The following is a 26,139-nucleotide window of genomic DNA, read 5'->3' as shown; positions in this document are numbered from 1 at the left end:
GCAGAGGTGGTCCAGTATTCCTATGAGCTAGTAATCCCCTCCTATGTGAGAAGACGTTGGAGAGAGAGACCTTGTTCACACAAGCAAGAGGTGATCCCCTTAGAAACAGTCTTATCAAAAAAAAAAAAAAAAAAAAAGAAACAGTCTTATCTACTTTCTTGGTTGCCAGGCCAATAATTAGGATTAAGTTCTAGGAAAACCCAGGTAGGAAAGTTTTGGAAAGATTATACCCCAAATGAGCTGCAAGAGTTAGCTAACATGAACTGGCAGGAACCAAGAGAGTACCCTTGGAATTGGATATTGAAGGTGCTTGATCAACATATCCAGATCATAATACCAGATAAGCAAGAATTCATTGAATTGGAGCATGAGAGTATATTCAATACTTTTGCAAGGACCTTAGTGGATGGTGCAATGTTACTACTGGATGGATACTTTATTTTTTTAATTTTTAAATAAGATTTATTTCTTTATTTGAGAGAGAGAGAGAGAGAGAGAGAGAGAGAGAGAGAGAACACGTGCTAGGGGAGGGGCAGAGGGAGAGAGAGAGAAACCCCAAGCAGACTCCACACTGAACACAGAGCTTGATGTGGTGCTCGATCCCATGACTCCGAGATCATGATCCAAGCTGAAACCAAGAGTTGGATACTCAACTGACTGCACCACCCAGGCACCCCTAGGATGGCTACTTTAGAGACCAGGAAAAAGCAATGGTGCATATACAGTGAAGTGGAAATCTCTGTTTCTCTGGCAGACGAAGAAGGAATAAAAAGGCGTTGGGAGGTGAACATGCTTAAATAGATGTAATATGTGATGCCAGAAGACTTTCAGAGGACTATGTTCTATAGAAGGGCCCAGATGACTCACGCAAATATGTTCATGGGAAGGCACCAGTAAGTGTTGGCTGTCTTCTGCAGGCCAAAGCTATAGAGAAAGTCACAGAGGTAAGCTTTTTTAATATTCAAGGAAATGATGAGGCCCCCAATTAATCAAGGCCTGGTGGTGGTGTTTAATTGTCAGAAGCCAGAGATAAAATTACTACAATGACCACCAAGTTTGAAGGAACAACATAAGAGGGTTGGCCCATAGGGAGCTACAGAGATTGTTGATAGCTCTATTTACTAGGGACAAAATAGGAAGTAGACAGTAAGAGTGCTGCTTAATACCTACAACCAGACAAATGGCAAGAATAGAGGAGCAGGAGGCTGATGGTTGTTGGTCCAATACAAATTCATAGTCCCCTGCTCAGTACCTGGATCTGAGCCATTTTTCAGATGTCAGATCTATATGACTGAAGAGTTTGAAGCATCCCCAGGAGTAATGACTTATGCCACACCATGGCCAGTATATACTGTAATGATTTCCCCATGCCTTGCCCAAAGGGACTTGTGGCCATTTATTTGGATAACTTTACACTGAGGAAAGGGGAATACTCAACATTTTGTAGACTATTAGATACAGGGTCTGAGTAGACATTCATATCTAGACACCCAAAGTGTCATCATGATCCTCCTACTAGAATGGGAGCTTATAAAGCCAAATAACAAATGAAATACTAGCTAATAGTACTGGCCTTCAGAACTACCCAGTGTTCATTTCTCCAGTTTCTGAGTGTATGATTGGGTTAGCATATTTGGCAGTTGGTATCCACATTGGGTACTTAGTTTGCCAGTTAAGGGCTATCAGGAAAATACCAAGTGGATGTTTCTAAAACTTCCCCCTCCCATTATCAAGCCAAAATAGTGAATAAAAAGCAATATTGCAGCCCCAGGAGGAAGAGAGGATGGTAGAGAATAGTTTGGTCCCTATTATATCTCTCTTAATTTGGCATTCTGGGCTGTGAAGAAACCAGATGGACCCAGGAGAATAACTGTAGACTACTGCAAGCTAAACCAAATAGTAGAGTTTTTTTTTTAAATAGTAGAGTTTTAAACCAAATCATAGTTATCATGCCAGGGTTTCAAGCAAAACAGGACCTGAGGGCATAAGCAGGTAGTCCAGACCCCCCCCCCCCACATTACCACCCATCATGATTGCCCAAGAGTCTCACCTTTATTGCACACCACTGGCTGTATGTAAAACCCATATGGTTAACTGGAAGAGAAGGAAAAACCTTAACATTATCGTATAGGTGGATTAATTCAGCATGTGAATGCCAGCCAGAAATGGATAATGGCTGTGTTATAGTCATATTTAGGGATGGCCTTGAGAGAAAGAGGAGAGAGGAAATTTTCTCAGTGTGTGGAGCTAGGCATGGTGCATCTAGAAGGAGAAATGGCCCTAGGTGAAATTTTGAGCAAATACCTAGGCATCGCTTAATGGCTTGTCTGTATGGCCAGGGGTCTGGAAGTCAAAGGATTAGAAGATTGAGTAAGGAGATTTGGAATAAGAGTATGTGAATGAACACGTAGGAGCAGACACAAAGTATAAAGGTTTTCCTGTCACATATCAATGCCTACCAGAAACCATCCACCATGAAAAAAGCATTGAATAGCCAAGTAAACACTGATGACTCAATAATTTATAATTAGCCTTGTTCCATTGCAGGTCTCACAATAACTGGCATATTGGGCACATGAAAGGACCCCCATAGAGGAGATGGAAGCTGTGCATGAGCCTAACAAGCATCGATTCTCACTAAGACCAATCTAGATACTTCCGCCTCCGAGTATCTGACATATCATGGTAATGAGTCTCCCAGGATAGCACTAATTATTCTTGAGATCAATGTGGGTCACTTGATAGCAAGTCAACTGTATTGGGTCCTCCTAAGAATATGGAGAGAGATACACTCTGAGTTGCAGGTATAGAGGAAGGGCCTCAAACTGAGATTAGAGCAGCAACATTGAGAAAAACCTTCTGACACACTAGCCAAAGTATAAGTAAATCTAGAGGAATTTGCAGCTGGTGACTCACTGAGGATAATGACAGCAAAGACAAAACCCAAACTGAATTCAACTCCTGATGAGATTAAGTCAACCTACAATAGTCATGATCTGACAAAAGAAGGTTGCCAATTTGCAGTCATTAAATCTATTTACCTGTCTCTACTATCCTATACACAATATCTGGAATTTAACAAAACATGATACATAAAAAAGCAAGAATAAACAATCCACTTTCAAGAGATAAGTCAATCAATAGAACTGTATTCAGATTTGACCTAGACATTATAATTATCTGACACAAATTTTTAAATGATTGTATAATTATTTGAAAAATTTTAAAGGAAAATGTGGACAACACCTATGATCAAATAGGGAATTTCAACAGAAAGATGGAAACTATAAGAGTCAAGTGAAAATCCTAGAAATAAAAAAACAAAAAGTCACAGAAATAAGATTTATATGGGTTTGTTATTAGAACCAAGAATTAATGAATTTAAAGATGAGCCAATGAAAATCACCCAGATTTAACATGAGAAAAGACTTCTAGGATAATCTCAAATGTTATAACACATGTACAATTAGAATCCTAGAAGTGGGGCAGCCCCGGTGGCGCAGCGGTTTAGCGCCGCCTGCAGCCCGGGGCGTGATCCTGGAGACCCTGGATCGAGTCCCACGTCAGGCTCTCTGCATGGAGCCTGCTTCTCCCTCTGCCTGTGTCTCTGCCTCTCTCTCTCTGCATCTCTATGAATAAATAAATAAAAAATCTTAAAAAAAAAAAGAATCCTAGAAGTGTTAAACAAGTAATAAAGAAAACTTTTTAAAAAATTATGAGATATCAAAACACAAACCAAAGGTGCTGGAAGAACCCCAAGCAAGATAACAGGGACACAGGCACATACCCTGCTAAACACATCATATTTCAATTATTAAAAACCAAAAAGAGAAAATTTTAAAGACAGGTAAGAAAAAAAGGTATGTTACATATATCAGGACAAAGTGTGTATTAAAGTAGACATTTGACCAGTCAGAAATTAGTGGACTATCTTTGAAGTGATGAAAGTAAAGAACTTTCAGCACAGTTCTATACAGAGGAGAAATATATTTCAAAAATGAAGGAGAAATAAAGTAATTTTTGTATTTAATAAATTACTTTTTATTTATAGTATAGTATAAAAAGACCCCCCTCAAGTTTATTACTGCCAAAACAAGAAATGTTAAAGGAAGTTCTTCAGGCAAAAGGAGTAGGATACCAGAGAGAAACATGAACCTATATAAAGGTAATTAAATGCTCTAGAAATGGTTAAATGAAAGGAAATATAAAATATTTTTTCTTACTTTAATTGCTTCAAAAGAAAATCAAAGTGCAAATGATAACACTGTATTCTGAATTTATAGCATATTGAAAATAAATGGCAAAATTGGACAGACTGTGGGTTTTTATACTATACAAGAAAAGATATATTATTTGAAGATTGGCCGTGGTTAAAATTTTATCATTTAAACATGAGGGCAACATCAAAATTAAGAGTATAAATAATAAAGGAATATAAACAATTATATGTAAATGAAATATAAATATAAAAGCATAAATTTTATATAATATTTTAAAGTATAAATAATAAGCCAATAATGGAGGTAAAATGGAATCATGAACATCTTACAAAAATCCAAGAGTAGGAAAAGAAAGAAAAGATTTGCAAAGAACAGATAAAAAACAATTAGCAAAATGGTACATGTTAGTCCAACCAAATCAGTGGTTACATTAAATGTAATGATTACTAGACTGGGTAAAAAAGGAAGGCTCACCTATGTGCTGTCTGTAAGAATCTCAAATATGAAGACACAGGCAGTTAAAATTCAAAGGATTGAAAAAGATATACCGTATCTTTTTTTCTATATGTTCTAATACTAATGAACAGTGGAATGACTATTAATATCACACTGTGTAAACTTCAGGACAAGAGGTATTGCCAGGAATAAAGAGGGACATTATATAAGATAAAAGAGATGAAATAACTAAGAAGACATTACCAATCTTAAATATGTATGCAGCAAACAAAATAGTTTTGAAATATAGGAAGCAAAAATTGTCAGAACTGAAAGGAGAAATAGACAAATCAACAACAGAAGAAGGCTTTGTTTTCAAGTACAGAAACAACATCAAACAACACACTGTAGGCCACGAGCAATCCTCAACAACTTTAAAAGAATTGAAATTATGCAAAGTGCATACTCTCACTTATAATGGAATTAAATTGGAAATCAATAACAGATACATATAGAAAATTCCCGAATATCTGGAAACTCCATATCCTTAAGTAACCCATGGGTCAAGGAGGAAGTCATGAGGACAATTTATTTTTATTTTTTATTGTATTTTTTAACTGGAATTCGATTTGCCAACATATAGCATAACACCCAATGCTCATCCTGTCAAGTGCCCCCTTCATGAGGACAATTTAAAAATATTTTCAGTTGTAGGGCACCTGGGGTGGCTCAGTTGGTTAAGTGTCCAGCTCTTTATTTTGGCTCAGTTCATGATCTCAGGGTGGTAAGATTGAGGCTCATGTTTGGCTCTGCACTCAGCGCAGAGTCTGCTTAGGATTCTCTCTCTCTCTCTCCCCCTCTGCCCCTCCTTCCCCAAGTGGGCACATGCTTTCTCGCTTTCTCTCTCTCTCTGTAAAGTAAAATAAAATCAATATTTTCAATTGAATTTAAATGAAAATATATTAATATCTGTTGAATGAAGCCAAAGCAGTGTTCAGAGTAAAATTTATAACATTGAATGTTTATATGAGAAAAGGAGGAAGGTCTCAAAATAAAAATCCAAGTATTGCTAAAAAATTCATCAAAATACGAATGAATTTTAGGGAAAGCTTGTGTGAGGAACTAAATAAAAAGATAAATAATAAAATTTAAAATAGAAAAGCAATAGAGAAATTCAGTGAAACTAGAATCTTGTTCCTTAAGATCAATAAGCCTGATAAAACTATAGCCTATCCGACTAAAAATGGAGAGCACACAGAAATTACTAGTATCATCAATAAAAGAGAAGACATTGCTACAGATCCTATAGACATTAAAACAATAATGAAGAAATATTATAAACAATTTCATGTCCATAAATTAAACTACTGAGATATTATTCTCTTTCTGTCCTGGAAGGGACAATTGTTCAGTTGTACAGGATAGTTTCCTATTCTGCATATGGATTGCATTTCCTGCCTTGAGACCCTTAGCTAGCATAATCATCGAAGGTGTACAGACTTTCTGATCCACAATCATCAAATGCCACACAACATAAACTATGACTAGGAGACTCCCTTCACAGTGGATGACACGTGGGAATGAGTCCATAACGGTGTTATCTGCTGATTGTATCACATAACTCCACTCTCCAGTTTGGATAGGAAAAGCCTATGGAAACCAGAGCTGAAGTGATGCTGTGTTATTTCATGTCTTTTTGATACTATCCATTCTGACTGGTGTGAGGTGATATCTCATTGCGATTTTGAGTGATGCTTGGAAGTGTACTCCATGAAGACGCATGCCATCTTTCAGGATTCAATATATACATTGTTTCAGAGCCTTGTATTGGTTCTGTGCCCTTAAGAGAAATAATGCATGGATCCAGGAGCCAAATATCATTTACTATCCCTCTTGATGACTCATTGGGACACTTGTGCATCAGGGTTCTGTGAGTTAGAGCTCATGGTTCTACTCTTTCCATAAGACCAATGGCATAAGTTATGGCTGCTGCTTGGAAGCTTGAATTTCGTCTTGCCAAAGGTAATCCTGATCCTTAGCAGCAAGTAGAGGTAAAACTTTTTACACGATGAAGACTAAGAAGAGTATGTGTGGACCTCTTTTGGTACCGTTGTTTACTTATAACAGTGAACGAGCACTTGCAGCAAGGCCTTGACTGAGAAATAGGAACACAAAAGTCTTAGTGCCTCAGGAATAAATGTTTGTTTCCTAATATGAGATGAGACAACAAGATGTGCAGAGGTGATGGGTAAAGGTGAGAGGCATGTTGGGTGGATAGGTAAAGATGGAGGAGGTTCATTAAATTTGTGGCCCTGACACTGACTGCTGTGATAGAAGCTATGGAGATCATCCCACTGACTTTCCTCTTCTGGGGAAAGAGCAGCCCAAGAAAGCCATTTAGAAGATATTCCCCACCCAAACATGAAAGGAGATTAGATGTGTGTGAGAAAATGGGTGAGTCGTGATGGCAATGATAGAACACAGTTGAGATTATCCTTCAAAAGAACCTCACTGGGAGCATGTTTGACTGATGGTGTCCTGTTTCTGCTTCTTTGGCTTTGCTGTGCTGCTGTAATTGAGACCACATTTCTCCAGGGCTGCTCCTGGTCAATAACCAAGCATGGAAGGTGTCCTAGAGGCCGGCTTTTTCTGCCCAGGATGGGGTTTTTCTAATGAGCAATACCCTACTGACCTGGCTGATAATGTCTCAGCACGGCACTTGGGTCTGAACTTCTTTACCAACTCCTCTTCCTTCCTTTCTCCTTTCCCAGGTATCAGATCTGCATTGCTGTCTGAGGACTCTCCCTACCTGCTCTTGTTCCCACCTCCTTCATCCTTCACAAGTGAATCCCTCAATAAATATCTTGTACACCTAATCCCACCATAGAGTCTGCTTTTTGAAGGCCCCAAATGGACATACCAGGCTCTGAAAGATCTGGACGTTAGTATGCAAACAGGATAACAAATAAAATGCCCAGAGTGATGCTTAGCATATAGTGGACACTCAATAATTTATTCCTTCTCACTTAGCAAATATTTATTAATCATTTCCCATGGGCTAAGAACTGTGCCAGGCACTCTGGATACCAGGGTAAATAAGATAGATATAATCCATCCCTGCTTTCAGAGACCATGGTTCGATAGAACACATGGAGAACTAAGGACGCCATTGCAATGCATGCTCTACTTGTTATGGTAGGTAAAGACAGGGTGCTCAGGGAGCAGAAGATGGAGCACCCAACCCAGAGCCTGTGGGTCAGGGCAAGCTATCCAGAAGAAGTGGTATATAAGGTGATCCCAGCAGGGTATTAGCGATATGAGGAGGATATTTTAGACCAAAAAAAAAGAAAAAAAAAGAAAAAAAAAAGAAAAAGAAAAAAGCATATACAAAAGCTTCATGGTGAGAGAAAGAGAACAGGGCATCCTGGTTGGGCTTTAGTATTATCCCTTTGACCCATTTATCTTGATTCCATACCAAATCCTTCTGGCTTCATACCTCAAGAAGTTCAAACGTTCTGTGGATTCATTCTTAGCAATGGAAGGTCCCAAAACTCTGCCTGGACCTGAAACTATGTGGACAATCATCTGACTCAGTAGCATTAGCAGTTACATTCATTAGCTCTTCAAATCATTCAGTTGCTATAAAAAGCTGACACTGCTTTTATTCCTCTAGAGCTGGAAATACCTCTCTTTTTCTTGACATAGGGACAAGGTCATCTATTCCCTTAGTCTTCATACAGAAATTTTCAGGCAGGACTCGTTCCGCACACATTGTATATTAAAAACCATTAGAGCAGCATTTTTGAGGAAATAAATCCCTAAAGGATTTCCTAAGGAAGCACAAAGACCAAGGATTTATTTGCCAGTGCTAGGTAATGCTACTCATAGACTTGAATAAATCTTGTTACAAAGGGAGATGATTACCTCATTTACCCCTTCATTCACCAGAATCTTGAAAGCAATATTTTAACAATACCTTAAATTATTGTACTATGAAATTAGCTGAATGTGTAAAGTGGAATACTATGTGTATGTGTATGTATGTGAAAAAACATAGCGAAATAGAAACATGCTACACACATACACACACACACGCACACATGCAGAGCTCCAATCTGGGTCCTGTCATGTGGTGGTTCTGGTTATGTGTTATGCATCAATTATCTTCTGTGCCTCATGCTAACCTGCATTCTGACACCATCTGCACTGATATGACTGTCTCTTTATAGCACCTTTCCCCATCCTAGGGGCAGGGAATCCTTGGTCATTCTGACTGCAGTTACCTGAGGTCACACATTGATTGCAGAGTCTTTCACATCTTTATTTGTATTTTCTAATTTTTTTTTTAGTAAACTCTACACCCACTGTGGGGCTCAAATTTATGACCCCAAGATCAAGAGTCACATGTTCTTCTGACCAAGCCAGCTAAGCACTCCCTTTATTTGTATTTTTAAGGTTAGTTTTCCTTCGTTGGACATTCTCTAAAATTCCAATTGTCAATTTTGAGCCCTTTTTTTGATTTTTAATTTTATTTTTTTTAATTTTGAGTCCTTTTTGATGTTCACTGTCTCCATTTTTGTTGTATAGATGAGAAGGTTTTACTAATCCCTGAACTATTTTGAGGAAGATATTTCTTAACAGTTTTGGTATAACCAGAAAAAAAAATCTCCCATTGCAAAGACATTAGGGAAATGAAGATCCTTTATGTTTCACTATATACTCTTTCTCCTGACTACAAACATCTAATGGTTTCTACGTTAGCTCTTTTATGCTGACCAGCTATAGACCACATATACTTGACACAGGCAAGTTTATGAAGCGGAAAGGGTGACAAAACAGATTTGTTTGTCTCAGTTTCTAAAAGCCATCCAACAGCCCTTAACTCTCTCTAAAAGTCACCCTAGAGATACACTAAAGAAGGACCTCTTAAACTAATGACTACTATGGGGATATTTTTCACTTTTGATTTGTTGCAGTGAAAATAAGGCAGCAATATATATAAAGGGAGTAAACACTATAAACAATACATTTAATCGAATGATCTTGACTATAATTGTTTTAAGACTACTTCTCTGATCAATTAAGGTTATCCTCTAGAAAGCCTAATATAACAAAAAAAAAAGTTCAAAAGGTGTCAATGTCTATGTACCTAACAGCACAACCTCTGGTATATAATAGATTGTCAGGAAATTTTGTTTAGTGAACGAATGTATGACAGTGATCTTTATATTCTTTATATTTTATGCTCCCTGGGCTATCATTCTTTGCATATATATCCCTTACTGGATTGTGAGCTCATAGATCATGAGGCAGAGATTTTTTTTCTATGTTCCCAGTATAGAGGACAATGCCAGGAACATAACAGATGTGCAAAGAATGTGGGTGAAGTGCCTAGTTGCACAGGTGGGTAGAACTAACAAAAAAATAAATCAGTACGTATACGTTTATAGTTGTCTTATTCAGAGATAAACATACTATTTGGATTCATCTGAAACAATTGGGTATGATGGGACCCTAAGTTATGAATATCCTTACCTATCATAACATTTTTTAAAGGGAAATTGAATCTGTAGTGCCTTCTTTTGGTTTAAAATAATGCTGCAAAGGTTTTCTGTTACCCAAGGCTTCACAGTTCAGAGTCCACACAAGTAGGACAAGTGGATCACATTTAGAACTGCTTGTTTTTCCCCCTTTCAAATATTTTTACTGATGTGTCTAGAAAGACTACTATCCAGAATGATTATTTTAGGGTTCAGAGAAGAAAATAATTTTGAAGTAATAGATAAAGGGTACAGTTATTGTTTGTGTCAATATGGACTTTTTACTCAAAAGAACATTGACTTAAACCTTATACCTTACACAAATGCTGAATCAAAATGAACCATAGATTTAAATGTAAAATTATAGACTGTAGAAGATAGAATATAAGAAAGTTTTCAGAATCTAGAGATAGCCAAAGAGTTCCTGGACTTGACATTCGAAACATATCCATGAAAACAAAACAAAACAAACAAACAAACAAAAAAAGAAACCTATCCATGAAAGAAAAAAAAAGATAAACGGAACTTCATCAAAATTTTTAAAAGCTTTTACTCTATGAAGGACCCTGTGGAGAGAATGAAAAACCAAATTATGGACTGGGTGAAAATATTTGTGATGCACCTGTCTGACAAAGTAGCTGTATCTAGAATACATAAGGAAAAAACCCTCTCAAACTCAACAGTAAAATGACAAACCAACTAGAAAATGGACAAAAGATAAGAAGAGAAATTTTACAGATGATAGATAAGCACATGAAGAGATGTACAACATTGCTAGCTATTAGGGAAATGTGAGTTGAGGCCACGATGAGATATCCCTACACCTACAGAGCCAAAATTGTGAGAAAAAAAAAAAGCATGCAGTACTAAATACTATTCAAGATGTGGAGACACTAAATCTCTCATGCGTTGCTGGCGGGAATGTAAAATACTACAGCTATTCTGGAAAAGACATTGGCAAGTTCTTTTTAAAAACGAAACAGGGCAGCCCTGGTAGCTCAGTGGTTTGGCCCAGCCTTCAGCCTAGGTCCTGATCCTGGGGTCCGGGGATCGAGTCCCATGTCGGGCTACCTGCATGGAGCCTGCTTCTCCCTCTGCCTGTGTCTCTGCCTCTCTCTTTCTCTCTCATGAATAAATAAAATCTTTTTAAAAAATTAAAAAAAATAAAAACGAAACATACAGTTACTACATGCCCCAGCAATTGCACTCCAAGTCACTTATCTTGGAGAAATGAAAATTTATGTTTATATGGAAACCTGTAGATGAATGTTCCTAGCTTTTGTTCACTGTAGCCAAAAACTAGAAATAATCCAGATGTCCATCAATGGATGAATGGTTAAACTGTGGTACATCCGTACCACCTGAGTGATAGGAGTGTATTTTGTTATTTGTAAGAAGCCCTTTTCTTTCTTTCTTTCTTTCTTTCTTTCTTTCTTTCTTTCTTTCTTTCTTTCTTTCTTTCTTTTTCTTTCTTTCTTTCTTTCTTTCTTTCTTTCTTTCTTTCTTTCTTTCTTTCTTTCTTTCTTTCTTTCTTTCTTTCTTTCCTTTTCTTCCTTTCTTCCTTTCTTTATTTTTTATGATTTTATTTATTTATTCCTGAGAGACACACAGAGAGAGGCAGAGACACAGGCAGAGGGAGAAACAGGCTCCCTTGTGGGGAGCCCAATGTAGGACTCGATCCCTTGACCCAGGATCATGCCCTGAGCCAAAGGCAGATGCTCAACCACTGAGCCACCCAGGCACCCCTAAGAAGCCCTTTTCAATCACACTTGAAATTATGCTAATGAGATGACTTAGTGTGAGGGCCCTAGGTAGCCTCTGAGGGGTTGGTCCCCAGATGAAATGATTAGAGGGCTGAGATGTTTATCCCCACCCCCTACCTCTGAGGAGGGAGCTGGGGATTGAGTTTTATCAAAACCCTTGTTTAAAGTTTATTTAATTTCATTTCATTTTGTTTATTTATATTTATTTTTAATTAATTAACTTATTTTTAAAAGATTTTATTTATTTATTCATGAGAGACACACAGAGAGAGGCAGAGACACAGGCAGAGGGAGAAGCAGGCTCCCCATGGGGAGCCTGATGTGGGACTCGATCCCAGGACCCCAGGACCATGCCCTGAGCCAAAGGCAGACACTCAACCACTGAGCCACCCAGGTGTCCCTCTTTTTTCACTTTTTTAAAAAGATTTTTATTTATTTATTTGAGAGAGAGAGTGTGTGTGTGAGAGAGATCAGGAGCAGAGGGGAAAAGCAGGGGGAGAGGGAGAAGCAGGCTCCCCGCTGAGTGGGGAGCCACACATAGAATTGATCCCAGGATCCTAGATCATGACCTGAGCTGAAGGCAGGGATGTTTAACCAACTGAGCCACCCAGGCACCCCTATTTTTTAACATTTTGAGGAACCTCCAAACTATTTTCCAGAGTAGTTGCACCAGTTTGCGTTCCCAACAGTGCAAGAGGGTTTGCATTTCTCCATATCCTCGCCAACACCTGTTGTTCGTTGTGTTGTTAATTATATCCATTCTGACAGGTGTGAGGTGGTATCTCATCATGGTTTTGATTTGTATTTCCTTGATGGTGAGTGATGAGCATCTTTTCATGTGTCTGTTGGCCATCTGGGTGTCTTCTTTGGAAAAGTGTCTATTCATGTCTTCTGCCCATTTCTTAACTGGATTGCTTTTTGGGTGTTGAGTTTGATAAGTTCTTTATAGTTTTTGGACACTAACCCTTTATCAGATAAGTCATTTGCAAATATCTTCTCCCATTCTGTAGGTTGCCTTTTAGTTTTTGTTGATTGTTTCCTTCACTGTGCAGAAGCTTTTGATCTTGATGAAGTCCCAATAGCTTATTTTTGCTTTTGTTTACCTTGCCTCTGGCAATAAGAAGTTGCTGGAGCCGAGGTCAAAAAGGTTTCTGCCTGTGTTCTCCTCTAGGATTTTGATGGTTTCCTGTCTCACATTTAGGTCTTTCATCCATTTTGAATTTATTTTTTGTGTATAGTGTAAGAAAGTGGTCCAGTTCATTCTTCTGCATCTTGTCCAGGTTTCCCAACACCATTTGTTAAAGATACTCTTTTTTTCTCTTGGATATTCTTTCCTGCTTTGTTGAAGATTAGTTGACCATATTGTTGCGAATTCATTTTTGGGGTTTCTCTTCTGTTCCATTGATCTCTGAGTCTGTTGTTGTGCCAGTACCATACTTTGATCACTACAGCATTGGAATGTAGCTTGAGGTCCAGAATTGAGATGTCTCCAGCTTTGCTTTTCTTTTTCAAGATTGCTTTGGCAATTTGAGGTCTTTTGTGATTCCATACAAGTTTAAGGACTGTTTGTTTTAACTCTCTGAAAACCTCTGGTCTTCTATTGACAGGGATTGCATTAAATGTGTGGATTGTTTTGGGTAGTATAGACATTTTAACAATATTTGTTCTTCTAATCCAGGAGCATGGAATGTTTTTCCATTTCTCCATGTCATCTTCAATTTCTTTCACAAATGTTTTACAGAGCACAGGTCTTTCACCTCTTTGGTTAGGTTTATTCCTGGGTTTCTTATGGGTTTTGGTGCAATTGTAAATAGGGTTGACTCCTTGATTTCTCTTTCTGCTGCTTCATTATTGGTGTATAGAAATGCAACAGATTTCTGTACATTGATTTTGTATCCCATGAATTTACTGAATTAATCTATCAGTCAGTTCTAGCAATTTTTTGGTGGAGTCTCTTGAGTTTTCTATTTAGAGCATCATGTCATCTGCAAGTAGTGAATATTTGACCTCTTCTTTGCCAGTTTGGATACCTTTTATTTCTTTTTGTTGTCTGACTGCTGTGGCTAGGACATCCAGCACTATGTTACATAGTAATGGTGAGAGTTGAAATCTTGTCTTGTTCCTGACCATAGGGAAAGGTTCTCAGTTTTTCCCCATTAAGGATGATATTAACTGAGGGTCTCTCATATATGGCCTTTATGATGTTGAGGTATGTTTCTTCTATCCCTACTTTGTTGAGGATATTTGTCATGAATGGATGTTGTACTTTGTCAAATGCGTTTTCAGCATCTATTGAGAGGATCATATGGGCCTCGGAAACTTCCAACTCTGCATTCCGCTGCTTATAGAAAACTGGCAGTATTGTAACCCTCTCCTTTTTCCCCACCACTGGTTTTGGCGAATCGTTTCCTTGTGCAGTCTTCTGCATAGGTTTTCCCTTTTTTCCCCCTTTTTCTGTGCTCTCTTTCCCTCTCCCCCTCCCTCTCCCTCAGTCTGTCTCACTAAGCCCTCCCACACATCCCTCCCCTGGGCATCACCCAGGGCTCATTTCTCTCACTAATCAACTCTCTGCACTTCCTACCTTCCATGGGTTATTTTTCGGGTTTGTAGACATGCAGCTTTGTTCTCTAAGACTTCCGATCAATTTCTTGGGTGTTCAGAATGATTTGATATTTATCTAGCTGTGTCCAAGGGAGGAGGCCAGCTTTGGGTTGCCCTATTCCTTGGCCATCTTCCCTCTCTCCAGCTAAAAACTCTTGAACAAGGAAATTCAGAGAGCTTCTGGGTCAGTGAACAACACCCTATTGTGCTCAGAGGATGGTACCCTAGGGAGGGCCTGAAAGCTTGTTACCCTCTCCAGCGCTCTCCCCTTGCCCTATATGTTTGGCTGTTCCTGAGTTGTATCCTTCTATAACAGGCTAGTTAACATAAGTATTCTGAGTTCTGTGAGCCATTATAGCAAATTATTGAAACTGAGGGAGTGGATTTAGGAACTCCTAAGTTTGCAGTTGTCTGGGCAGAAGTTCAGGTGGCATGGGCCCATTTGCAGCTGGCATCTGAAGCAGCTGACATCTGAAGTGGGGTAGTCTTACGAGAGTGGGCCTTTTAACTTGTGGGATCTGAGGTAAACTCTAGGTAGTGTCAGAATTGAATTGAATTTGTTGGACTCCCAGATAATAAGAATTGCAGAGGCCTCACACTGCACAACTCCATTTATGTAAAATCCTCAAATGATAGAATGGAGACAGAGGCACATTAGTTGTTAGTAAGGTTTAGGGATGGTGCGGGTCAAGAGGGGAGATTGTGACTATAAAGGAGTAGCGTGAAGGAGATTTTTGTGATTGAATAATCCTGTATCTTGATTGTCAGGGTGGATTTTACACAAATTTGCACATGTGATAAAATGACAAAGTCCCATACTCACACTTTATACAAATATTAATTTTCTGGTTTTGATATTGTGCTATAATTATAGAAGATTGAACTATCAGAGGAAAGCTGTGTTAAGGTTGGAGTTGCATGGGACCTCTCTGTACTACTCTACTATCTTTGCAATTTCCTGTGAATCTACAATTACTGCAAAACTAAAAGTTGAAAAAAATCCCTCATAATCACCATGGACTCCTCCATCTCTCTCTCCACCACTAAAATCTAAAATTACTGTCTGACTCTCATCATTATTTATATGTTTTTCTCCATCCCCATCCCTACTGCCTCAATACCGTCTACCAGAATTTCTTTCCTTACTTATTACCATACCTTTCTAACTAGGCTCCAGGCTTCCATTCAGGCTCTCTCCAAGCCAATTCCCATTCTGGTGAAGTGCTATTTCAAAAAGACACATATTATATTATCATAGCATACTTCCCCATGAACCTTTTGAGATTCCTCATTGCCTACAGAATTAAGTGTCAATTCCTCGGCATGGCACTTCAGGTATTTTACAGCTTCCTTTTTAAGCCTCTTTTCTAATTCCACTTTGTTCCTACCACACTAGGCTAACCATAACCACCCTTGCCTAATCTTAGCCTATACATTTGCTCAGGCTGTCTCCTTCACCTCCATTGCCCTTTGTTGACTTTCACAGGCAAGCTAAAAATCCACCCAGACTTCAGCTTCTGGCTCAAATATGCTGTTCTCCATAATGCTTTTCTTGGTTATTCTAATTTTAATTTTATTTATAAATTTGCATGCGTGTCTTCATTCAATATAGGAAACTGAATATATGTCAGTCACTGCTGTATTCTTGGGATAATAAACACATATCTTCCTTGACTCCAAGTAACTCATATTTTTATTTTAAAAAATGTATTTATACTCTTCCGCATTTGATAAAGGATTTTTTTGTTTTTTTTATAAATGATTTTTAAGCAGATATATTAAATGTATTTACTGTAAAAATATCAAGATATTGCAGTTAGAATAAAGGGACTAGTTGATTAGAATAGTAATAGTAGGAGTAAAATTAATATACAAGGTAAATTGACTTCAGAACTCTGGCAATATGGTAATAAAAGGTGTTTTACAAATTTGATGTCTTTTACTGTCATTTTGGTTGGAGGTGCTGGAGATCATACCTTAAGAGAGAAATTATAATGCAATCTGGTAAATGTTCTAAAAATGTTACATATCAAGAAAGATGCTGGAGGGAATGAGTTACTGTTTAAGAAAATCAGAATGTGTTTCTGGCCATAGACGGTTGGCTGCATTGTACTTTATAAAAGGTAGAGATGGGCAGAGACTTTAAAAGCAGAGAGAATGGTGTGCATAATGGCACAGTTATGAAAGAAGAGTAGGACAAATTTTAGGATGGTGTGATTATAGGGTGCATATAGATAAAAGGGATGGTATGGTTGGAGTTAAAACAGGAGAGTTTTATTCCCGACTGCTACCCCCTTGTACACCAGGTAAGGAGTTTTTATTCTATCCTTAACTGGCATTCTTTTTTTTTTTAAAGAAAATATTTTATTTATTTATTCATGAGAGACACACACAGAGAGAGAGGCAGAGACACAGACAGAGGGAGAAACAGGCTCCATGCAGGGAGCCCGACATGGGACTTGATCCCGGGTCTCCAGGATCATGCCCTGGGCCAAAGGCTGCGCTAAACCGCTGAGCCAGCCAGGCTGCCCCTTAACTGGCATTCTTAAAGGTGTGTTTTTCATAACACCCTCTTGTATCATATTTAGTTGAATTCATTTTTTTTCTCTCCTCACAAGACTGTGGGCTCCTCAAAGACCATCAACATTTCTCATTGATCTTTGTACACCCAACGATTAAAACCTTTATTGACTATGGAGAGTGTGTTTGCCGACTGGCTAAAGCAGAGAGATCTCTGGTCAGATAGGACAAAAAGATTCCGTGACTTCCCTCCCCTTTGTTTATAAGCATTTTTATTTTACCACCTGTGATTCAGGAATGCCATCTGGCAGTGTTTGTGATGGTAGACAGTGGTAAGATAATAAGCACCTTCATCTGTGCTGCAAACTTCCAGCTCTGCTGTGTCACAGAGTAACATGATCCTGGTAGTTGCTATGGTAGAGAAAGGTTTCCTGCTGCAGAGCTTGTTTTTGAAACTATTTTTACAGATGACTCAGAAACTGAAATTAAATATTTATAACCATTCATTGTATTGCAGAAGGAAAATGGTCCATATAGACCATCTAGGGTAACCACCCAATATTTTTTAATTTGAAACTGAGTCTAAAAGAAGTTGTTTTTTTTTTTAAATCACCTGAGTTCACACATTTAGAGATTCTGAGTTAAGACCAAAGCCCAGGACTGACTCCTAACACTCGGTCCATAGCTTACTTCTAACACAAAGCTTTATGTTTCCTCCACTTTGGGGGCGGTAAAGCATTCCCATTTATGATGTCTCCCTATTAACATTTCTTTAACCAGTGAATTAAAGTCCCAAAGAATACAGTCTTTTTTAATTGGCTGAATGACAGTCAACATTATATTTTACAACCTTCACCCTTGATTCTATCAAAATAAATGAAAAATATCTACCAATAGGGATTTCTATCACTTCAGAAAATATATAATCAAACTTTTAGGAGGTTTTGGAGGCTGCTGGTAGGGATCTTCGACTTGGGGAGCAGAGAAATACATAGAATTTATTATGTAGGTATTTCTTAAGCAGTAACTGTGGGCTAGGAGTGATGCTAGTCTATAACAATATAATGACATACAGAGAAGAGTGATTTCAGGAAGATAGATGTTAAGTTAACTTTGGATAGAAAGGACTTGATATTCAGAGAACTGGGTAACAAGAAAATGAAAGATATCCTGCTGATTCTACTGTCAAAATATCATTTATACCCACTTCCTGAGCTGCAGTTCTACAACAACCACCGCTTGTTGGAGACCTTATCAGTTTCTCACGGAATTCAATGAAATGCTTTTATTGTATTTTCTTCTATTGTCTGTCATATGCTCCCTGATGGATACATAATTAGATAGATAATTAAATCTCAATTTACCTTTATATGTCACAGGCATAAAAATTGCTCCTTTTGTTTGTTTTTCCAAATTGAGGTTCAAACCGTGTTCATACATTACTGAGGTAGGAAAGATTTTATTATGCCTGAGTTGCACCAAACAACAGTCCTTCTATGTAAAATGAGGGCTTAAGACAGCTATTCTCTCAGAGCCTTTCAAGATCTAATAGTCTTTGAGTTACCAGCTTTCTTACTCTTGCAGGTGATTCAAATGATATTAAATTCTAGCTCCCTCAAAATTCAACCGAAATAACTTCTTGATGAGAAAAAGATGACTTCAGTCTTACTAAGGTAAGAAGGACCTGTGAATATGTTAGGTTACATAGCAAAGGGGAATTAAGTTAGCAAGTGGAATTAAGTTTGTTGAATACACATTTCTCTTAGCCATCTTTTTCTGACTTGAATCCAATGGTTGGCATTCTATACTAGTCTTGAACCTCTCTAAAGATTTAGTCTCTTGAGCTATTGTAAGGGCTAGAATCTTAGTGAGGGCTTAGAGATGAGGGACCTGACATACAATTAGCTAGAACACTTTATTTTTTATTTTATTTTTTATATTTGTTTGTTTTTTATTTTTTTATTGGAGTTCAATTTGCCAACATATAGCATAACACCCAGTGCCCATCCCATCAAGTGCCCCCCTCAGTGCCCATCACCCAGTCACCCCCACCCCCCGCCCACCTCCCTTTCCCCCACCCCTTGTTCGTTTCCCAGAGTTAGGAGTCTCTCATGTTCTGTCTCTCTTTCTGATATTTCCCACTTATTTTTTCTCCTTTCCCCTTTATTCCCTTTCACTATTTTTTATATTCCCCAAATGAATGAGACCATATGTTTGTCCTTCTCTGATTGACTTACTCCACTCAGCATAATACCCTCCAGTTCCATCCACGTCAAAGCAAATGGTGAGTATTTGTCCTTTCTGATGGCTGAGGAATATTCCATTGTATACATAAACCACATCTTCTTTATCCATTCATCTTTCTATGGACACCGAGACTCCTTCCACAGTTTGGCTATTGTGGACATTGCTGCTGTAAACATCGGGGTGCAGGTGTCTCGACATTTCACTGCATCTGTATCTTTGGGGTAAATCCCCAGCAGTGCAATTTCTGGGTCGTAGGGCAGATCTTGGAAGCTAAGCAGGGTCGGGCCTGGTTAGTACTTGGATGGGAGAACATTTTCTTTAGCCTCCACGTTACCTCCTTTTATATGTGCCCCTTCCTTAATAATAGCTACCTACTTAGTAAGCATTAGAGCAATCAGTATTTCTATTATCTGTTGACCATACTTAATTAGGTTTCCTACTGAAGACAGCAGCATTAGTAGTTTGCAAAGCACTCTAAAATCATACACTATCCACATAAACCCTATCTGCTACTAGAGTATCTGTTTACCTTCTTACCTCTAGCCATGTAACTTGTTCTGATGAGAACAATGAGTCCTGCCACCTAGGAAGATTTTGCTAATGGAAAAATGGTATTTGGTGTGCATGGGATAGAGGAAAGCAGAGAATGGGGGTGCCTGGGTGGCTCAAGTGGTTGAGCATCTGCCTTCGGCTCAGGCTGTGATTCTGGGGTTCTTGGGATCAAGTCCCACTTCGAACTCCCGACAGGAAGCCTGCTTCTCCCTCTGCCCATGTCTTTGCCCCCTCTCTCTGTGTCTCTCATGAATAAATAAATAAAATCTTTAAAAAATAGGAAAGCGGAGAATGACTACTCTAATTATGACTCTAATGCTCCAAACAAATCTACATCCCTGCCAAAAGGATTTTCTGACTATGGGGATGGGAGTGGTACAAGGAGTCATACAAAGTTTGATGAGTCCGTTGTCTAACAGGCTTCTAACTCTTCTGTACTGGGATCCCTGGGTGGCGCAGCAGTTTGGCGCCTGCCTTTGGCCCAGGGGCGATCCTGGAGACCGGGGATCGAATCCCACGTCGGGCTCCCGGTGCCTGGAGCCTGCTTCTCCCTCTGCCTATGTCTCTGCCTCTATCTCTCTCTCTGTGTGTGTGTGTGTGACTATCATAAATAAATAAAAATTTTAAAAAACAATCTAACTCTTCTGTACTTCTGTAGCTTATGGTTTGTGAGGGTTTTGTATGAGTTTGGGTAGAGGTTTAGATAGGTCAATCTGAACTTTCCTGGGTTAAGTCCCAATAGTGCTACCTATATCAGATTATTTTACCCACGAAAGAGTATGGTACCTCTTTAAGATCTTCTATTTAGGTTTGATTTAGACATAAGAGTAGCAGTAAATCAATGTCTAAATTAGCAATAATCTTATCATGAATAAAAGAGTCCTGAAGGATTTCAGGACCTGGCAATTCCCTTTGCATAATCCCTTTGCATCAAGTTAGGCAACGGGTATCACAGAGGAGGAAATAATGTTTTTTGGTGAAAGGTCTGAGGGTGATTATTATGGGCTAGAACATGGGGAATGTGTGAATTGTTAGAGATACCTACCACCTGAGAATTTGTTGATTCCAAGGGAGATGTTAACAGTGGTAGATTTAAGGATCATTTTACAGTGTTTGCATGCAGATAAAATGTATTAAGATTGTCCTTGTATGTTCTGAGAAATTTCTTCTTGTGGGTTTAAGGGTAAGAACAGGAAAGCTGGTGTTTTATTTCCCTTTGGAATACCTTTGTTGATAACTCACATTATAGTTTTCCCTTTGTTTTCTTAGGTAACACAGGATAATTTTTTTCCCAGTATCTTTTCAGTTTAGAATTTGTACGAGTGTCTGTTTTGAGAAACTTCTTCTTCCAGTGGGTAATGACTGGGATGGGAACATAATTTTGTTTTCTTCTGTAAGGCCATCGATTTATTTGGAGGCTTATTTTGTCTCTAAGTCTCTTTCAAAATGTTCAGAGAGATATTGGAGGCGTATAAATGGGGCTCTTTCCCATGCTAATATCTGCTTGCCTTTTAATTCCTTCCCAACTACTGGCTTAAGACACTTCACAAAAAGTGAGGTGAAAGATGAGAACATGTATGCTTCAGAGTTTATTCTGAATGCCGTAAAGGTGTTAAGATGCTTACCTCTGAAGTCTCCAATGGACTTATTTTTTTTCTTACAAGACTGGGTTGTTGGTTACTTAATAGATTGCCCAATCTATTTTCATAAGAAAGACTGGGGATAGGCTACAAAAGACACTAATATTTAAAGCTTTTACAAATTTTTCTGGGAATGGATTAGGCTAAGGATTTGAATGGCTGATGTCACCGTGAAGATTAGATGGCCTCTACAGAACCTCTTCTCATAGACTTTGTATAAAGAAATGCTGGACTTTACCACAAAGCTGCAAAGGTTAATGGTTTACATATACTTGATAAACTGATTTAAACTTTTTCTGTAAGAAGAAAGCTTAAGGACACTTATTTGAAAAAAAATAAAGTCTCATTTTCTAATTTGCTTTCTCATTAGTTCCTTCCAAAGTAAGATCTTAAAGCTCTGAATGACACTTTTCTCATAATGAATCCTCTCAGGACATTGGGTAGCCTGTGAACAGTACAAAGGGAAAAGATGACATTTTAACTTTAAAAGCTTTATTTTCAGTATAACCATTCCTAATTGAATTTTTTCACTTCTTGTTCCATTAAGGCAAAATAGAAATCAGCACCAACTATTCAGTTTCCGAGATTTTAACATGTGATGTTAATTTATGCAAGGTATTTTGCATGAGGTTGCATATGTATTGTGTATATACTTCAAGTTAAAGGCTTTATGTTCTAGAAAAAAAAGTTAATAACATGAAAATTAATAACATCCTTAGTTATAGCCCTAATGAGATGAGTACTGGCATTGGTGTTAAAAAACAAAATTCAATCAGGTAAATTTGAAGATCTAATTGGCTTTATTAAGCGATTCATGAACCAGACAGCATCCCATCTAGCAAGTAGAGAGATGGTCCCAGGAGTTCCACAAAGTGGAAGGTTGTTATAGCAGGAGGGAGGGGCAAGGAAGTTATTAGCCAAACAAAAGAAGGGATTGTTTCATCTTCTTCTGGGAGAAGGGAAAGACAGGTTTTTTGGGGTTTTATTTTGTTTTGTTTTGTTTGTTTTTATCATACAGATGATCTCACTAATGCTAATCAGGAAATTTCAGATCAACTCCTAAAAGGTCACATTGCTGGGAGAGGGTGAAGCTGATTGAGTTTTGGTTTGCTGTTGTGGCCAACGACTCCATTTTGGGCTCTAAAACAGTGTCAAGTGCCATTTTATACATTTCCCTGTATTGTGCTAACTGATGCCCAGAGTAATTGAACCACTCTTAAAAAGGAAGAAAGGAAAGTGAAGGGGAACAGAATACGCCACTCCAAAATATGCCTTTTTTTGTTTTGTTTTGTTTTTAGGATGATTTTTTTAAGGATTTTTTTTTAAAGGATTTATTTTTAAGGATTATTTTTTTTTTTAAGGATTTATTTTAAGGATTTTTTTTAAGGATGATTGTTTTTGTTTTAAGGATGATTTTGAATTAATTTTAAGAAACAGCAGACACAGAAAAAGTCTGAAAACCCAGTCAAAGTTGCTGTTTGTGTAAGGCACACTCACATGTATAAGAGAAACCTCCATTTGTAAGACTGTCTCCTTCTCTGTACCAGGAAGAAGATGACTCTAAATCTGCAGAAACTTATCAGTGGAGTAGGCCCCCAAAACTTAAATCTGCATAGCAACCTTACCCTTGTTTACCATGCTTTTCCTGATAACCTCCCTTGACTGGCTCTCCTACCCCCGACATCTTTTGTCTTTAGATGGAGAGAGTATTTTAGTTGGTCTGTTGAGCCCTTTCAGGGAGTTACTCAGTTTTCCTGGGTCTCTCCCATGTATACAGGAGGTATTCATGTTATTAAATTTCTGTGGTTTTACTCTATTAATCTGTCTTTTATTATGAGCAAGGATCTTAGCCAAGAACCTAGAAAGGTAAAGGAAAAATTATTTTTCCTCCCCTACAAAAGGAAGGAAGGAAGGAAGGAATGAAGGAAGGAAGGCAGGAAGAAAGGAAGGAAAAAGAAAAAAAGTATGGCATTGCATACCTATTTTTGTTAAATCATACACAGAACTATATAATGAAACTGCATGGAATACATTTCAAAATCTTGACTTAGTATTACTAATGAGCAAAATTAGGCCGTGAACAATTACCAGGTTATTACCTTTATTGGTCTTTATGGCATTCATATTATTGAATAAATTGTTAACTCATTAATCAATTATGATTAAAATTATCAAGTGGTTTTTACCAGCACTAATTAAGCACTCTTGTGTAAAACATGTCTATCCAGAGAACTAATACTCTATACATATTATCAAATAATTTAGAGTATTTTAAATATTAAATTATATGTCAAGCATTCAAAATGAATTTGAGATGAGGAGAAAAGCATATTTAAAAAAGCATATTTTCCAAGCAATGAACATTAGTTTCTTATTTTGCAAATTTCTTATTTTAGGAATTGGAGCAGCTTCTGAGTTTTATTTCTATTATTTGTCTTTTATTTTTTTCTACCACATGAATAAATTGACAACCAGAAAATTCAGTTTAAGAAATTCTTTTAAGAATTTGGTATAAGGGGATCCCTGGGTGGCTCAGCGGTTTAGCACCTGCCTTTGGCCTAGGGCATGATCCTGGAGTCCCAGGATCAAGTCTCACATCAGGCCCCCTGCATGGAGCCTGCTTCTCCCTCTGCCTGTGTTTCTGCCTCTCTCTCTCTCTCTCTCCCTGTGTCTCTCATGAATAAATAAAATAAAATCTTAAAAAAAGGATTTGGTATAAAAATTGATTGATGTTGTATATTAATTTTACTATGAAGCAAACCGGCCTGTCACACCTTTAGAAAAAGACCACAAAGAATAGCAGAAAATTTTCACCAATCTTATATCTGATATGGAACTTGAATAAAGACAACACAAAAACCTCAATAACTCAATAAAAAAGCAACCCAATTTAAATATAGGCAAGGAACTTGAATATACATTTTCCAAAGAAGGTACACAAATGTCCAATAAACACATGAAAAGATGTTCATTAGAAAAATGTGAGTGAAAATCATGAGATATTACTTCACACTCATTAGGATTGCTATAGTAAAAATAACAGATAATAAGTGTTGTGAAGATGTAGAGAAATCAGAATACTCATACACAGAGAAAATGATGCAGCCTCTGGAAAACAGTTTGATGGTTCCTCAAAAAGTTAAAAATGGAGTTACTATGCGACCTTGCAATTTTATTTTTAGGTATACTCTTAAGAGAAATGAACACATATTTACACAAAAACTTGTACTCCCATGTTCATAGCAGCATTATTTATAATAACAAAAAGTTGAAATAATAGAAATATCTGTTCAATGAACAAATAAAATATGGCATATCTATATGATGTAATATTATTCATCCATAAAAAAGGAATGAAGTACTGATGCATGCTACACCATCAATAAACCTTAAAAATATGCTAAGTAAGCATATTCTCAAAAAGAAGCCATTCACAAAATTCCACAGGTTGTATGATTTCATTTTTGCTAAAATGTTCAAAATAGGCAAGTCTATAGGGGCAGAAAGTATATTATTGGTTGCCTCGTGTTGTGCAGTTTGGGGAGAAATAGGCAGTGACTACTATTGGGCCTGGAGTTTTTCTTTAGGGTGATGAAAATGTTTTAAAATTGATTGTGGGGGCACCTGGGTGGCTCAGTGGTTGAACATCTGCCTTTGGCTCAGGGCATGATCCTGGGGTCCTGGGATCGAGTCCCACATCGGGCTCCCTGCATGGAGCCTGCTTCTCCCTCTGCCTATGTCTCTGCCTCTCTGCGTCTCTCATAAATAAATAAATAAAATCTTTAAAAAAATAAAATTGATTGTGGTGTTAGATGTACAACTCTGAATATACTAAAAATGATTGAATTGTGCCCTTGAAGAGAGTGAATTATATGGCATACAAATTATTTCTCAACAAAGTTTTCTTTAATTCCATTTGTACTGTGATATAGAAAAATGACTCCTGAAGGATATCCATATCCTAAATTCTGGGATCTGGGATTATATCACCTTACATGGCAAAAAGGTCTTTGCTGACGTAATTAAGTTAAAGATCTTGAGATGGGAGATAATTTTGGATTATCCTTGTGGGCCCAATATAACCAGAAAAGTTCTTAAAGATGGAAGAGGCATACAGAAAATCAGAGAGAGAAATCTGAAGATGCTACATCGCTGGCTTTGAACAGGTAGGAAGGGGGCATGAACCTCTAAAAGCCTCTAGAGGCTGGAAAAGGCAAGAAACAGATCCCCTTCTAGAGCCTCCCAAAAGAGTGTATCTCTGACAACACCTTGATAGCCCGATAAGACCCACTCCAGACTTCTGACCTTAGGAACTGTAAAGGGAATCCATTTATGTTGTTTTCCACCATTAGGTATGTGGAAATTTGTTACATCATCAATAGGAAATTGATGCCCATGCTATGTGTTGCTTTCTGTGCTATGTTCTGGTGATACTGCCTTCATGTTGCCTACAGTGTAGTAGTGAACAAAAATAATTTTGGAACTGTTAAAAGCATTTATTATTCTTCTCACATACAATGATCTAGTCTGGAATAGCTACCAGACCAGAGATTCCAAAGCTTTTAGGGCTCAGGGACATTCTACGCTCTTAATATTACTGAGAACCCCAAAGAGCTTTTGT

The 26,139-nt window shown here is 37.8% G+C and overlaps 1 protein-coding gene across 6 annotated transcripts in view; it reads left to right on the top strand.

The window, feature by feature from the left end:
• Positions 1-26,139, top strand: part of LOC144307657 (RNA polymerase II elongation factor ELL2-like) — a 121,034-nt gene that overhangs the window by 74,939 nt on the left and 19,956 nt on the right. For 2 of the 6 annotated variants that reach the window (XM_077887592.1, XM_077887591.1), the window contains exon 4: positions 18,664-18,752. The exons of 3 other annotated variants lie outside the window; for them this stretch is intronic. In XM_077887592.1, the coding sequence (XP_077743718.1) occupies positions 18,733-18,752 (20 nt within the window). In that variant the 5' untranslated portion in view covers positions 18,664-18,732. Of the gene's footprint in view, positions 1-7,426; positions 7,943-18,663; positions 18,753-26,139 lie in introns of those variants that run through there. One more of the 6 variants, XR_013374434.1, reaches the window with a different exon arrangement.

The sequence above is a fragment of the Canis aureus genome, chromosome X, assembly GCF_053574225.1.
Source record: "Canis aureus isolate CA01 chromosome X, VMU_Caureus_v.1.0, whole genome shotgun sequence".
In the NCBI taxonomy this organism is placed as follows: Eukaryota; Metazoa; Chordata; class Mammalia; order Carnivora; family Canidae; genus Canis; species Canis aureus.
Note: the sequence above shows the minus strand (reverse complement) of the source record. Positions and strands in the feature narration are given on the sequence as shown.